Source organism: Phyllostomus discolor, chromosome 2 (genome assembly GCF_004126475.2).
Source record: "Phyllostomus discolor isolate MPI-MPIP mPhyDis1 chromosome 2, mPhyDis1.pri.v3, whole genome shotgun sequence".
Classification (NCBI taxonomy): domain Eukaryota; kingdom Metazoa; phylum Chordata; class Mammalia; order Chiroptera; family Phyllostomidae; genus Phyllostomus; species Phyllostomus discolor.
This window is the reverse complement of record NC_040904.2, coordinates 147,838,237-147,853,565: the sequence shown is the minus strand read 5'-3', so window position 1 is coordinate 147,853,565 and position 15,329 is coordinate 147,838,237. Positions and strand designations below refer to the sequence as shown.

The 15,329-nt window shown below is 33.4% G+C and overlaps 1 protein-coding gene across 1 annotated transcript in view; it reads left to right on the top strand.

Annotated features, from left to right (window-relative positions):
• The window catches only part of TRHDE (thyrotropin releasing hormone degrading enzyme), a 368,798-nt gene that overhangs the window by 209,954 nt on the left and 143,515 nt on the right, over positions 1-15,329 (top strand). Inside the window, exon 6 of the mRNA XM_028532432.2 lies at positions 14,263-14,400. Coding sequence (XP_028388233.2) covers positions 14,263-14,400 — 138 coding nt within the window. The remainder of the gene's footprint in view (positions 1-14,262; positions 14,401-15,329) is intronic.

Sequence of the window (15,329 nt, the reverse complement as noted above, 5' to 3'; positions counted from 1 at the left end):
ACAAACAGGAATGTCCTGCCCAGTATATTTAAAAATCTCCCACAAAAGGAGGTTTTACAGGTTCTTCACGCAACCTGGCATTTCCACAAGGATGTCTGATCATTGAAGTTAATCTTCCAGGAGGCAGTTTGGTCTTCATAACCCAAGCCATCAGTGGTTGTGTTAAAACCCAAGCTTGAAGCTCCATATCCCAGGGTGGAAAGAGAAGCTGAGGGCTGATTGAGATGACTGATAACTACATTGGTACCCACAGAGCTGAGTGTAGCTACTGGTCCAGGAAGCTGGTTATGCATAGGGATCAAATAAGATCCACAGTCTGTGCTCCCAAAGTCCGTGCTCTGTTGCTGCTGCTGTTGGTGGCTCTTAGCCCTTCGATTATTAAATCATACCCTGGTAGCCGACCAAGGGGTGCAGCAAGTCCATAACTGAAGTGGTCAGACTCAGTGCATTGACTGTGTAAGGCGGTTGCTTCAGGTAGACATCATGCTATGTTGTTAGGAGGCACAGAGCTGGCCCAAATTGAGGAGGATACAGCTGGAAGGCCTCACTTTGCCACGGGTGGACAGATTCAGGGTCTTTGGAGGGTGGATTTGGAGTGGTGGAACTAAGGGTGAAACAAACAAGCAAACAGAGGTGTTGGTTAGGAAGCAGCTGCTCTTCCGTGTTCCACTACTGACTTAAAAATACAAAGATTTTTTAAAACTGCTGAGTAATTTTGTTCAGAAAGATGTGAAGTATTTTAGATTTTGTATATTTTAAACTTAAAAATAAAAGATAAATAAGCATTCCCTTTGGAATAAAATATTTTTTCCAAAAACTGTGTTCAGGTTTGCAAGATGTCAAGGTCTTTCTGCATTTCTTTAGGAATTTCAAAAGCAACCAATAAACTGACAAGATTAAACACTTGGTAGGAAAAAAAAACTGAACTTGGAGACTAACAATAATGCAAGCTCATCCTTTTTTATATCAAGAAATATTGCAGGGAAAATTAACCCATTTATTTTTTCCTTTTCAAGTAAGAGAATTTTGTAAGCAAAAGTATTTCAACTTGTTAATATTGTCAGATGTCACTTGATGAAGCAAAATGTTGATAAAGCCTAAAATTTATAGCAAATGATGCAATATTCTGTGTGTGTGTGTGTGTGTGTGTGTGTGTGTGTGTGTAATTGGCAATAGCAGATCATACCATTGTTTAATTCATCCCTTTTACTGCCCTGGTAAAAATCTTAACTTTCTACAATATATGAATTGTTCAACATCTAATATTATTCAGCCTTTTTCCAAATATGTTTACAAGAATTTGCTTTGCAAAACCTCTAACACAAACACAACTAAAAGTAAAAGATGGGGACTAAATTGGCAAACCAGAAAATAATTTGTTAGTTTTCTAATTATTAATCATCCTTAATCATGCAGCTGTATGTTTTAAAAGACATTAGAACACAGCTCATTTCTAAGGAAGGAGTTATTGTCTCAGTCCACAACACTTAATGGGACTTTTTTTTTTCTTTTCATCAAGGTTACTTTAACATTGTTCGGATGTTACTAGACAAGAATGTCAAAAATGAAAATAGTGAGTTCAAATTCTACAAAGAAAAAATGCAAAACAGCTTCCTGTGAAGGCAAAGCAGAGAGAGAGGGTGGGGGATAGAGAGAGAGAGTAGGTAATATGAGGTCTATAACAATTTTGCCTCAATCACTCTAGTAACACTTGTAATAATAAAGACTTAAATGACATTTACTATTTGTCATTAAGCACTTGACATATATTTATTCTCTGTGAAATAGAGTAAGATGTTTTATTAGGTAGCTTGAGAGTACACTAGTTTATTATTATTTTTCTTGACCTCCAGCAGCATAGTAATGGCTGGGACACCATGCAGTCCACCACTCAGGTACCTCTTCTAAACCATGAATTCAAAAACATAATTTTGGGTAGAACATGTTTTGACACTAAGTTGAACTACCTCTCTGATCTACCATTCACAAATTTAAGTAAGCCCCCCCTTTTTTTACTGTAGTTCAAGTGCAGTTGTCTCCATTTTCCCACCACTCTCCCCTGCCCCACCCATCCCCACTGTCCACCCTTGATCCTACCTCCTTTTGGCTTTGTCCATGTGTCCTTTATATAAGTTCCTTGATGACCTTTCCCCTTCTTTTCCCCATTATCTTCCTCACCCTTCTCCTCTGGTTACTGTCAGTTTGTTCTTTATTTCAATGTTTCTGGTTGTATTTTGCTTGCTTGTTTGTTTTTTTTATTAGGTTCCACTTATAGGTGAGATCATATGGTATTTGTCTTTCACCGCCTGGCTTATTTCACTTAGCATAATGCTCTCCAGTTCCATCCATGCTGTCTCAAAGGGTGGGAGCTCCTTCTTTCTTACTGCTGCATAGTATTCCATTGTGTAAATGTACCACAGTTTTTTGACCCACTCATTTGCTGATGGGCACTTAGGTTGCTTTCAGCACTTGGCTATTGTAAATTGTGCTGCTATGAACACAGGGGCGTATGGGTTCTTTTGAATTAGTGTTTTAGGGTTCCTAGGGTATAATCTCAGCAGTGGAATTGCCAGGGCAAAAAGAAGTTCCATTTTAATTAAGTCCCTCTTGAGATTATTCATATTGTTAGCTTTTTCTCTCTCCCTTAGATTGATGAAATATTTTTTTCTAATGATTAGAGGTGTCCTATTTGGGTCATATTTGTCTTTAAAAATTAAGATATGTAAGAATACTTTTTTTCCCCTCTAAGAACCTACTTCAAATACATGTGTCCAAATGAATTCCTTTAATCATTTTGTTTCCATTTCTTCAGATTGATAATCCAGTGATGCCTTTCTTGAATGCTGTTAACAGTGTACTACTTCAATAATTTTATATAAAGTAGTTTAAGAATTGCTGCCACTATTTTGCTATTACATTCAGTTATGTATTTCATTAATTGTTTATTAATTAATTCAAAGTATTATCAGTACCTAAAATGAATCATTTGTTTTGCTAATTTCTATGGAATAAACTTCATGGTATTATTAACATGGAACTGCTATATATTAGTTATGTACTGTATTTTATCTTTAGTGTATTGGTTTTAGTTAGTAGGTGTGGATAAATTTAGAATTTTTTTTTTGCTCTTGGTTGACTAACCATATCAATGTCCGAAGTTGCTTTGTTTATGGAATAGCTCAAAAAAACACAGATCTATAACCTCAACCAGACTATTCATATTTATAGATATATCTGGAAAATAAAATTTAGTGCCGTGTCTCTCAGTAGATCATGCAAATGATGAAATAATAAAAACATTTAGCTACCTGTTAATATTTATATATAATATGGCTTAAACATATTCTTTAATATTTGTTCAAATTGACCTAGTTACAAAAATTGCCATTTTTTAAACTTAAATGTTGAATGTCTTTTGCTCTGTTAAGTTCTCTTTTAAGTCCTTTCTCTAAGCTTTGCAGCCTTGCTTGGGAGATAAGTACTTTAAAAAAAATCTGTTCTTTTGATTGCAGTGGTGTTGTTAAGTGGTATGGTGGGATATTTGCATCTAAATACTTATTTCTCAAGTTGTCTGATTAAAGATGAGTTTAGGTCAATTGCTCTTTCAGAGCAAAATTTGGCATTAATTCATACTCCTCCTAGCTATCCACATGATCAGTCCAATTTGAAGGACCTTAAACATAATGCATATTTGAAGATGACCATTTAGAAATAATCCTTTAAGCAAAATTCTTTGCCTTACTTTTAAGACAATAAGGAGTTTTCCTTGGAATCTTTGGCTTCTTTTGAAAGCTGACAGGTCATAGCACATCCCAGGCCTAAACATACCATATTTTTCCAGGTATAATGTAAGCTATTCGCCCAAAATTTTGAGGGGAAAATAAGGATGTGCATTATACATGGGTAGTACCTGAAATACCTTGTATCTGTTCTTATGTTTTGTAATTATTTGTTACATAAAATTTCTTGTACCATAGTATGTTAAAAAATAAATGCTAAAATTTCTTTATAATACAAAAAACAAGTATCTAAATATAAATAAATAAAAATTGAATTAAAATATTAAAACAAATTTTTTTCCTGAAAGTTTGGACCAAAAATATGGGTGTACATTACACATGGCAAAATAGGTAACTTGGCTTCTCACAATAAAATAGTATTTTCCTTTTCATTGCTAAGCATTTTGAGGGCATGTTTTTGAACCCTAATTTACAAACCATTTCTCAGGATTGATCTATATAGATTAGTTCATTTTTTATTATTTAACAAACATCTATGGGATGACTATTTTTTGGAAGTTTCTCAGTTAGAGTTGGGAATACACAGATGAGAGCATGAACATTGGTGCCCTCCAAGTCTCACAGGCCTGTTTCACCACTTCAGTTAAATTGTTTTTGTCAGAGTAACGTTCTTTACAATTTCCTAGAATGAAGTTCAATTCTTTTTTTTCTGCCTATCCCATGTATTAAATTTTTGACTCTCTGACACTTACTGGTTATGTAATTTTGTTTCTCCATCTTCAAAATATGTATGAAGTACCTGTACTGTTTTGTCAGAGGGATAGTTTTAGGAATCAAAGACATTTTTATTCTTTCTACTATTATTATCAATATTATTGTCACTATTAGGTACTTAAGTAGAATGGCATTAACTTCAGGGTCTAAAAATTGTTTTCCAACGGAATATATTGTATATTTAATATTAAAAATTAGAGCAGACACATTTCTTAAACATAATACTTTTGAGTATACCTACTACATTTTTTTAGTAATTCTGGAATGCTAGTATCTTAATATTTTTGCATTTGGTAAATGTATTACTAGTCCAGATTTTACATTCTGAAAAGTGCAATTTTTCTCTACTATAATCAATTTACATTCAGGGGCTGGCAATGGTAGGTTTACAGTTGTTCATATGGAAGGAAACATGCAGGTTGTGGTTATTACCAAGTAGCTTTATTAACTGAAAAGAATGGCACAGTGCTCTTACTTTTGTCCTCCCTTATATGTTATACAATAGCTTACTGTGAGATACAGTAATATAAGGTCTGGGATTAAAATGGAACTCCCTTTCTGAATTGGTTAACTCTCTGGGTCATAGACACTCTATGAGTTCTGGGGCTGTTTATGTATGAGTGATCATATAGTTCAAATTTGAAAACATGCTTTTTATTTTCATTGGAAAATACAGACTTCTATGATCTGGCAACAAATATAAACTTTTATCAGGTTAAGGCTATTTGATGAACTGGCCACTTATATCATAAGTATTTAAATAAAAGTACAAGATGTGTTATTTAATAAACTTTATTCATCAAGTTAATATTTTTTGTTACAGTATTAGGTCATTTGAATTATTTATTTCACAAATTAAAATGATGTAAGGTCAATTAGTCACTTGGTAACCATGTTAATAATTTTTGGGAGGTGATTAGCTTACCCTTGGAATTCTTCTAGACCTGAATAGTATATGAAAGTTTCCATGAGCATTTGAACAGAAATTTAATCTGTTTAATGTGATTATTCAGTATGCATTTAAAATATCCTGAATTATATTTTACCAGTCAAATATTATAGTGCTTGATTGGTTTATTATGAATGTGCCTGCAAAATAGGTATCTTTTTGTGACGAATGTGATAAAGAAGTGAGTATCAAAAAGATTGGCAAGTTTGATTTTATTGCACTGTCTAATCAGCTTGTCAAAAAATTAAGCATAGACATTGAGGAAAAGATTCTAACTGCCAAAGTAGAGGTAGGATTATTAAAAGGATGAAGAAACTTATCTCTCAGGAGCTTTGAATCTGTGAAGGAGATCTGAAGTGGCACACAGAACAGGGGGGACGAGTTCATTGTTTAGCAAAAGACTGGAAGTAGATACCTCTACCAAACAATGAGCTTCCTGAAGGTAAGGACTGCTATTGCACCACTATTTGTCAGCATTTCACCCAAAGTATAGCGTCTATGAAGTGTTCAATGATAAAAGGCTGGCCAAAAGTTAACAAAAAATTATGAAATGAAGGTTACCAGAACATTTATGAAAGATTATAACAGTTCCTATATCTTTATTAGGAACTCATTTATTGAATTAAAAGAATATTGCGATTAAAAATGTGTGAAACATATTGGATAAATGAAGGAAAATAGAAGGAAAGGAATGAATGAATCCTAAAAAATAAAGGGAAGCCAAATAATATGACCTTTTTAAGAGGGTTATACAGGATCCAGCAGAAGTGAGGCTTGCTTGAGTGTGGTTGGTAAGGCATGTGAATGTCTCACAATAGATGGACAGCAGTCCGAATATTTCCCCTAGACTGTCATATGGTGTGCTTGAGTGTGACATTGTTATGTTACAAAATTACACCCTTACAATTTTGTCATAAAAGATTTTGTAATAAAACAGGGGCATTATTTTTGCCAAACTCTGTATGAACGCACATGGCATATCCTGATTGTTCATAGAGATTTTTTTGACTACTAGAATCAGAGTGAGCTGTGTAATTAGACGACCTGTTCATAATTATTATTGTGATTAACATTATTTGTGGTACCTTCATGATTGTTTCTGAAAACTCAGGAATAATATAATCAATAAAAACATGAGTGACTGATGGTAACTATGCCAATGGACATTACTATACTTTGAAACATCTTGAGTAAGTCTGGAGAAGGTTCAGCATTTGGTTGTATATAATGCAGTATGTTTGGTGTTTCATCTTAGCATTCTCCCTCAGCTGTGTCACATCTTGGATAATATGAGGCATGGCAGATTTAACTTGGATGTCACAAACAAAACATAAGGCAGCTGAAGGATGTAGTCATTGAAGAGAGTCACAGTTTAACCCACTCTCTCTGTTAGTCATGTTTGAGAGTACAGCAGTTCATAAAAACCTGTGCAGGGAGTTATTTGGGGTTATGAGAGGCTTGTAAAATCATCCAAGACACTCTTATAGTAATATAATTGCTTTTTTAGTTTGTACATTGATTAAGTCATCTTAGAACATTTGTGGCTTGGCAGTAGGTGAAATGTGGTTGATAGTTAAAAAAAAGAACACATTTCAGTTACTTAGTGTAAAGCTGGTGTGAAAACACAGAATACTGGTACATCAATAGAAATCTGCCTGGATTATTGTGTTCAAATACCACTTTCTGTAAAAGATTATGAAACAAATACAGAGGCAGTAATTTCATCATAGTGCTTATTTCATTGTTGTCATTAATGGTGATTATTTTAAAAATTATTGTCCAGTGCTTACTGTATATATGTGCATTTACCCAACTTTGACTTTAACATAAGTGGACTGCTTTAACAAGCTGCACATGAAAATGATTAACATCTTGCACATATGTATTTTAAAGATGAGATTTTGAAATGTAGAGTTTATAGTACATGATTTTATAGAAGCAATATTTATTTCCACCAGCTCTTTAGTTTTATTTCTTCTCTCAGTATGATTTAGCCATCTATAAAATGTTACCTAATCAGCTAAATAATAACAATATTTCACAGGTATACCTAGCTAACTTTAAACTGAGCAAAGCTTAAAATATCTTTGGACATTTAAAAATTTATAAAAGTAGGATGACAATATAAAATTACAGAATACAAATCTTTTGACATTTTAGGAAAATTTGAATCCAAATGATTTCTAATTTTTATAAATATGGCATTATGTTATGTGTTTACAAGAGATGATAATTGCAAAGTTACAGATACAATATACAAAGATACAAAATTAGAGATACAATATCTCATAAAAAAACTGATAGATATTTTCCCCAAATGTGTTTGCATTTCTTGTTTAATTTTTTTGTATTCCTCTGCTTTAGCCTTTGCCATGTTTTAATTTTATGAAGAACCACAATAAAAAACCAAATCATGAAATATTGTGTATACTTGTATCCTTTGCTCTAGCCTTGTGTAAGCAAGGGCTTTAGATTAGTGATGATTCATGTGGCATTTTGTTTATTTAACCTATGAAATCAAATGTCTTTATCTTGTGGTAGTACAGATTTCCATAGAGGTAAAACATAAATTACATATATGTTATTTATTCTCTTTGTAATAGATAAATTGAGGTTGAAGCAACATGGTCATAGATGCTGAAAGCATTTTTACCTATAAATTTTCCTCTGCTCTCTACTCCCATAGTACTTTGTTTATGCCACTAATACTTCTGCCATCAAATAACATTATCTTTCCTTTCATAATGGGAATTGCCAGGAGGCAGGAATTGTGTCGCAATTGTGTTTGATTCCCCAAACTCTAACATAAGGCCTATATGTGAAAGAAGCAGTCAGTAAACATGTATGGAATTAGATTACATTGTTTAAATAATTTTTATCAGACATTCTTATTGATTTGACGCCCACGATTAGAAAGTGCTTTTATTTTCATTCAAGAGGACATTGTAATATTAAACCCTTGAATAAGACATCACTTTACATAATGTAGACAAGTGAACTTACTGAAATGGACAATATTTATATCTATTCAGATATATGTGTATATTTACATATATATCTTTATCTATGTCTATGTATATGCTTATACCACATTAACTCATACATTTTGGAATTCCAAAGTAAGCACCTTGTTTCATCACCATTGCTCATGCCCAAACTGACTAAATTTTAGAGAGATAATTGATGCAATATTTTGTGATCACAAAGATAAAACCCATGTTGTGTGATATTTGTGCATAATTATGCAGCATTGTCCTACTTTTGCCCTATTGTTTCCAGGTGCTTCTCACTCTGGTTCACTTTCCACTATTCATAGTTATCTCTCCAAACGTAGGTCTGATGATGTTACTTCTTAATTCTAGCTTCCTAACTTGGTATAGAGGATCCTTGATGATTTTGTTCTTGTCTGTCTGTGCAGATCATTCATCATTTACCTCATTAGACTCACCTTCTGCCTCACAAAATCCTGGTCTCCCCAACAGATCATGTCGTTTCAGACCTCCATGACTTTTCCCATACATTTCTTGATGTCCAAAATGCCCCCTTGTGCTGGATGATCTAGAAAACTCAAATCATCCTTAAAGATTCAACTCAAAATATCAGTTCAGGAGCTCTTCCTGCTTTGTGCTAGGCAGAGCAAATTACGGCTGCTGTGCAGTCACACTACATCTTGAACCAACTTGCATTTTTACATATAGCAGGTGGCGTTTTAATACTTGTTTTTATCTTTGTCTCTTCTTTTACTGCTATAAAATCATTTAAGGTCAGATTGATGTCTTTGTACCCCTTTATCCCCAGAACCAGACACACCATCTTGGATATAACAGGTGTTCAGTAAATATTTGTGGAACAAATTCTCTTATTTGATCTTCACAACCACATATGTTTACAAATGAGGATGCTGAGGCCTAGAAAGATTGAGTAACTTGCTCAAGGTCGTATAACTAGTGAATGGCAGATATTTTTCTTCCAGCCCAGGACTCTTTGCAGTAGTGTGACTGTCTTTTCTCCTAGAAATACCAAAAGAGCCATTTATGTTCAGGCCTATTCTAAAAAAATTTATTTTGCAACAGGATGGATGGACCTAGAGATTGTTATGCTAACAGAAATGAGCCAGTCAGAGAAAGACAAATACCATATGACTTCACTTATATGTAGAATCTAATGAACCAGATGAGCAAACAAAATATGAGTCCTGGTAGCTACTCTGATTCCACCCACCATTACCCTGAGAAACTTTTCTTCTGCTCTTTTAATGCGTATGAGTACCTCACCACTGCTTGAATTGGCTCAGGCTTGGCTATCATCTTCCTTGTCTGGTTTGATGTATCTGACTTCCTTTTATCTTGATTCAGATTATTCTGATTTTTTTTTCTTTCTTTTCTGGTGACAAAGTGTCTGCCTGGTATTTCTCTTCACTAAAATTAGTCAGCCTTCTTATAGGAACTTAAATGACAGCCTTGCCTTTCAATAGTGTTTCCTATTTTCCCCCTCATTGCTGTGACTTTGATTAGACCAGGCATATTCACTTTTAACCCTTCAGACCTTGACCTGTTCAGGCAGCCATTTTGAGACATCAAAGAATGTAATTTCTCAGGTGTATCTAATGCCATGATAACAGTTCTTAATAACTCCCCTTATATATATTACTAAATACCAACATATGACGTCCTGATATTATAAGAAATAATAAAAAAGAGTGAATTTTTTCTGAGACTTCATTTATATTTTTATACAAACTAAAATTTATTGCCAAAAGTTGTTTAGCACCTGGGTCCTTATCTTAGACCTAGGCTTTCGCTTTCAGTTGCTTGTAAAGCATATTGCTTTTGGATGTTCATTGCCAAGTTCCTTGCAGTGGCTAAAGTTGATCTCTTATCTTGACCTCTAAACTAAACATTTTTTCACTTCTCCATTTCTATCAATACCTTCCCCCTTTTAAAAAAATTCCATCAATTCTAGAAGCCATGTAGTTATCTCTTAGTACTTTCTCTCCATCATCCACTAGGGGAACCAAGGCATTAAAGCATCAATTTCAGCTGATTTTCATTAAAAATATACCGATTCAACAGCCCTTCAGCAACAGCTTATTTTAATGCATCATCACCACATCCCCTCCTAGTACAAGTGCCACCTTCTGTGTCTTGTCTCTCTCTCTCTCTCTCTCTATCAAGTCATCCTGTGTACCACAGATAGGTTAATTTTCCTGAGACACTACTTTTGTAATGTCATTATGTCTGCTACTGCCTATTTATTAAGAACCCACTCATCAATCTGATAACAGGATTCAAACAGAGTAGACTTTTTCATTGCTCCTCTCTTTGGACTTGCCCCACCTTTTTAGCTGCTTCCTCTACTCATCAGAATAGCCCTTCTTCCTTCAACAGCCTATTCACTTCCTCTGTGAAACTTTTCCTGAATGAATTAAGCATTTACCCTCTGTGTTTTATAACATTCATCATATTATAATACATTCAGCTTTTTATCTATTGTTGTGTGTACTTTCTCTTCCACTTTTGAGTTTTTACAGTTTTAGTCATATATTTATTCCCTAAATACAGTACACTATCTGGCATAGAATAGACATTTAATACATATTTTTAAGTAAATATATGAATGAATAAATGAATAAAATAATAGTGGCTTTTTTTTCATATGTTATTCTCAAATTTGTGCATTTACTCAAACCTAGTTAACTTTTCTGAAAGCCTTTACACTGTTCTCCAAACATCCAAATGTAATATATTTTTAGAAATAGTTCAATGTGATATGATATATTTCAGTATTATTAGTACTGTTTAAATATTGCCATGTATGCAATAACTCCAAGGGATGTCTATATTAGAGTGGTAGGATTTATTGTTACTAATAGCATTAAACTTGAAAATAGGTTCTCCATTTTACCTTATTGTGCTGCTTTTTGAAAGTGGAAGAGTGGTGTATCATGGCGTTCTTAAAATAAGAAGAAGAATAAAAAGTAACTGTTGAATGTGCACCATAAGTATATTATTTCCTACCCCCTCCCCACACATCCCTTTAAAGTTCCTACAATGGTCACATCAAAAGCTACCTGTTCCATTAAACTTTCTATGACTAACCCTATTATTTTTGTATATCTATTATTTATATATGTAGATATATAGTTATATATTCATAAAATAATAATTTTGTTCTTTCCCCCCAAATTCTATAGCATTTCCAGTCTGTAAGAGGAAGCACTTATTTTGATCACTGTGAATATTTTGTTTTATCTTTTATCTCACATTACAGCCAAAGCTTTACTTAACTTTATTTTCAAACTTTCATAGTCTCAGGTCAACAGTGGGCAATCAATCAGTACTTAGTAGTTTTTGCTGTTATTGTTGTTGTTATTGATAATGAGAAGGAGGATGATGGTCCCAGCCAAGAATGACAAGCTAAAATCATTTTTTACTTTTTAGTAACACAGGTCCTTATAAAAAAATTAGCACTTCCTCTTTTGGAAACCCTTTGTAGTTTGGTTAATTTGAGTTTGCCTCTGGCTAGAATTTTCTTTTTTCCTTCTCAATTTAAGGTATTCACTCTTCTGATCTTTGTGAATGCAATTCTGCCAGGCTTTTTTCTCTTCCCCCCCCACCCCAACTGCTTCTCTTTTCCTATTAATCTTTTTTGTTGCCTTTTTTTCCTCCATTACACACTATCACTCTTTTCAACAATGTAGAAGATGATTTTTTTTGCTAATGACTAATACTACTAAATTTAAACACTGCTTCTTGAAATTCTATTGACTAGCAAAGGTTTGTTTTTATTTTTCTCCAGAAACATGAAGCAATGTTATGTATAACTTATATTTGCTTAAATATGAAAGTTTCATTTTTGAAATTTACCTCAGATTTTATTTTTATAATTATATGGTTGATTACTTTATACCACTTCAAAATCACATCTCAAAAACAAGGTATGCTTACTAAATTTTAATATTGACCAATGTATATTTATTTTTGCTAAGTATTAATAATTAGGATTCAAATAAAGCATCTGTTTGAGGTCATTTTACACTGTTTTTTTAAATCAGTTGTTTGAGTAGCATAATGGTTTGGGCAATCACTAAAGAGTCGAATATTTTACACCAGTCTTTTTGTTCTTAAGATTTTGAATCACAGAAGTGGGGAGGGGTGGGAGGGGGGACTGGATTGGGAGTAAAAAGGAGAAAACTGTATCTGAACAATGATTAAAATAAAATAAAAAAATATAAAAAAAGATTTTAAATCACAAGTTTCAACTGCATTCTCTTTTATTTCCTCTTAAATTAGGAATTTAACTTGAGAATAAATACAGTATTAATTTATGTCAGATTTGTCAGTTTAATCATTGTAAGTTGGAACTTGTCATTGTGGTCTCTTAAGGTCCAGAGCAGTCTTCTGGGTTGTAAGGACTTTTGGTTCAGTCATAGTTGCATTCTGCTCTTTGGAGCAGAGACCACTGATGTGAAACTCATAGGCCAAAAAACAACTGAAGAAATTAGCTATATCATCCATAAACTATAAAAATAAGCTATTAGAAAATAAATGTTATAATATATAGTTGGACAGCTAATTAATTAAATTACTGATTAAACATACTAAATCACTGAGCCAATGATAATGAACAAAAATGTTTAAAGTAACACATATATAGATGCCCAATTAACTGTTGTTTTCTTAGCACAGTTATTCTCCATTTCTATTTTTTAAAACCTAGGGTTGGTGTACTTTCAGCTTGAAATTACAACTCACTCAGAAATAACAGGCTGCTTATCTGCTGGCTCAAAGCTAGGAGGCTCCAGGAATGAATTCAGAATTAGCTAGAGCGATTTAAGTGTTGCCATCTTTAACCTCTGCAATGATACTCCGGTCCCAACTATCTGGCAGCTATTTAGCCCTTGTTATCTCTCGCAGCTTCCTTTTTCTTTCTTTCCTCCCTCAAGGAAGGCAGGAGGCCAGGAGGACTAATAGCTGCCAGCTTTTTTATTAACAAAACCCAAGCTGTTTCTTTTAAAGCAGGCTTTCTAAAACAAAAACAACAGAGAGGTACTTTTTCTTTACAGTTTATTCCTAATATAACAAATCAGCTTTTATTAAGGCAAATGCATTACTGTATCAAGAATGTACAGCATAAAAGTATCATAATTTTGTCTGTTTTCAAACTTAAGGTAATGGAATATTGATACCTACTCATCTCCACTTTATGTCCATTATACTGAATACACCTATATATTATACATCCACATATATTACAGTTTCATGTCAATAATGCCTTGTATTGTAAATGTGTGTGTGTATGAAAGAGAGAGAGAGAACCACAGCCACAGGGAGAGAGAGACTGAGCTGTTCAAATGCTATTAGAAATGAATGATGTAAATAGCAAAATAGCACTGGAACCCTGAAATTTAGTTATTATTCTTATATTGAGCTCAACTAAAAAGGTTATTTGAAACTGGAATTGTGGCCTTGACCCTGCAGAATGCACAAATAAGCTTAGTCAGTTTCATTCTGTGCCCACTGTCCAAATGTGCTTTAACCATGGTTAAAGCACAGAGTTTAGTTTTTTAAAAATCTATTTGTAGCTCATCGATTTTGTTTCCTGTGCTCAAATCCACCACTTTAATTTTAGAGTAACTTAAGGGTCATTTAATTTACTGGGTTCTCTTTAGAGTTAAGTCTCGCCATGTAGGCTGATGAACATCATTAATTAAGTAACACAGATTCTGTTCACGTAGTCACACACATTCTGTCCTAAACATGAATCACCTATGATATCACCTTGTCTACTGTGTTGCAGGAAAAACAGAGGTTTCTGACGGATGTTCTGCATGAAGTGATGCTGCTTGACGGCTTGGCCAGTTCCCATCCAGTATCACAGGAAGTGCTACAGGCAACAGATATTGACAGGGTGTTTGACTGGATCGCTTATAAAAAGGTGGGAATAGATCAGATCCAAGTGCCAATTGGATATTTCATCAGATGTGTTGTATTCTTCTCTTCTTCCTGGCTGATGGAAATTGACTATGAGCTAGAAAACACAGAGTTACTAGGTTTGTTCCATTTTATGAACTAGGGCTTTGCTTTATAAATCAGTGTAATGGAGATGAACATTTGCAAAATAATGTGTAGAAATATTGGAAGTATTAATGAATATGTGTATGGAGACTCCATATGAAATTGATGTACAGATGGACTTAGTTAAATGTCAGTTTAAATATTATTAATAAGAAAACCGATCTATATAGTGACATTATTTTTCATGAATGCCTCTTAAATACTTATTTATTTTGATTGGCTGATGCAAACAGCTGAATAGACAGTGACATGACATGTACTTTATAACGATTGCATAAGGGAGATTTGGGGGATTCAGTATGTTTCCTGGGTTCCTAGCATAACAAATGAAAATTTAAAGACTATACTTTGAATGGCAGAGATTTTGGACCAATGTCCAGACATAAAAATAAGATGCACTATGAACTTTTCCCCATTGTTACTTGGAATAGGATTTTCCTCATAGCCCTATCTTTTAGTTCTAATTTTACTGTGAGCATGTACATTTCAGTGTTTAACACTTAGTAATCTTTTAATAATTATTAAAATAGTTTTAAAATCTACTTTATAATTAGTATAGTGTAGATTGAATTGCATTTATGGGATTTCTATGTACTTTATTGATTTAATAATGCTTCAAATTACAAAAAAGTTACTAATTTTTTTCTTAAAAACAAAGTATTCCTAATTATAACTAGAGGTCAAATAATAATTCATCTGAATTCTTTGGTGCAGCAATTTAGAAATATGGCTTTACATTCAGGAAATGACTATCTCAATGATTATTAGTGAATATTATATGCTATAATA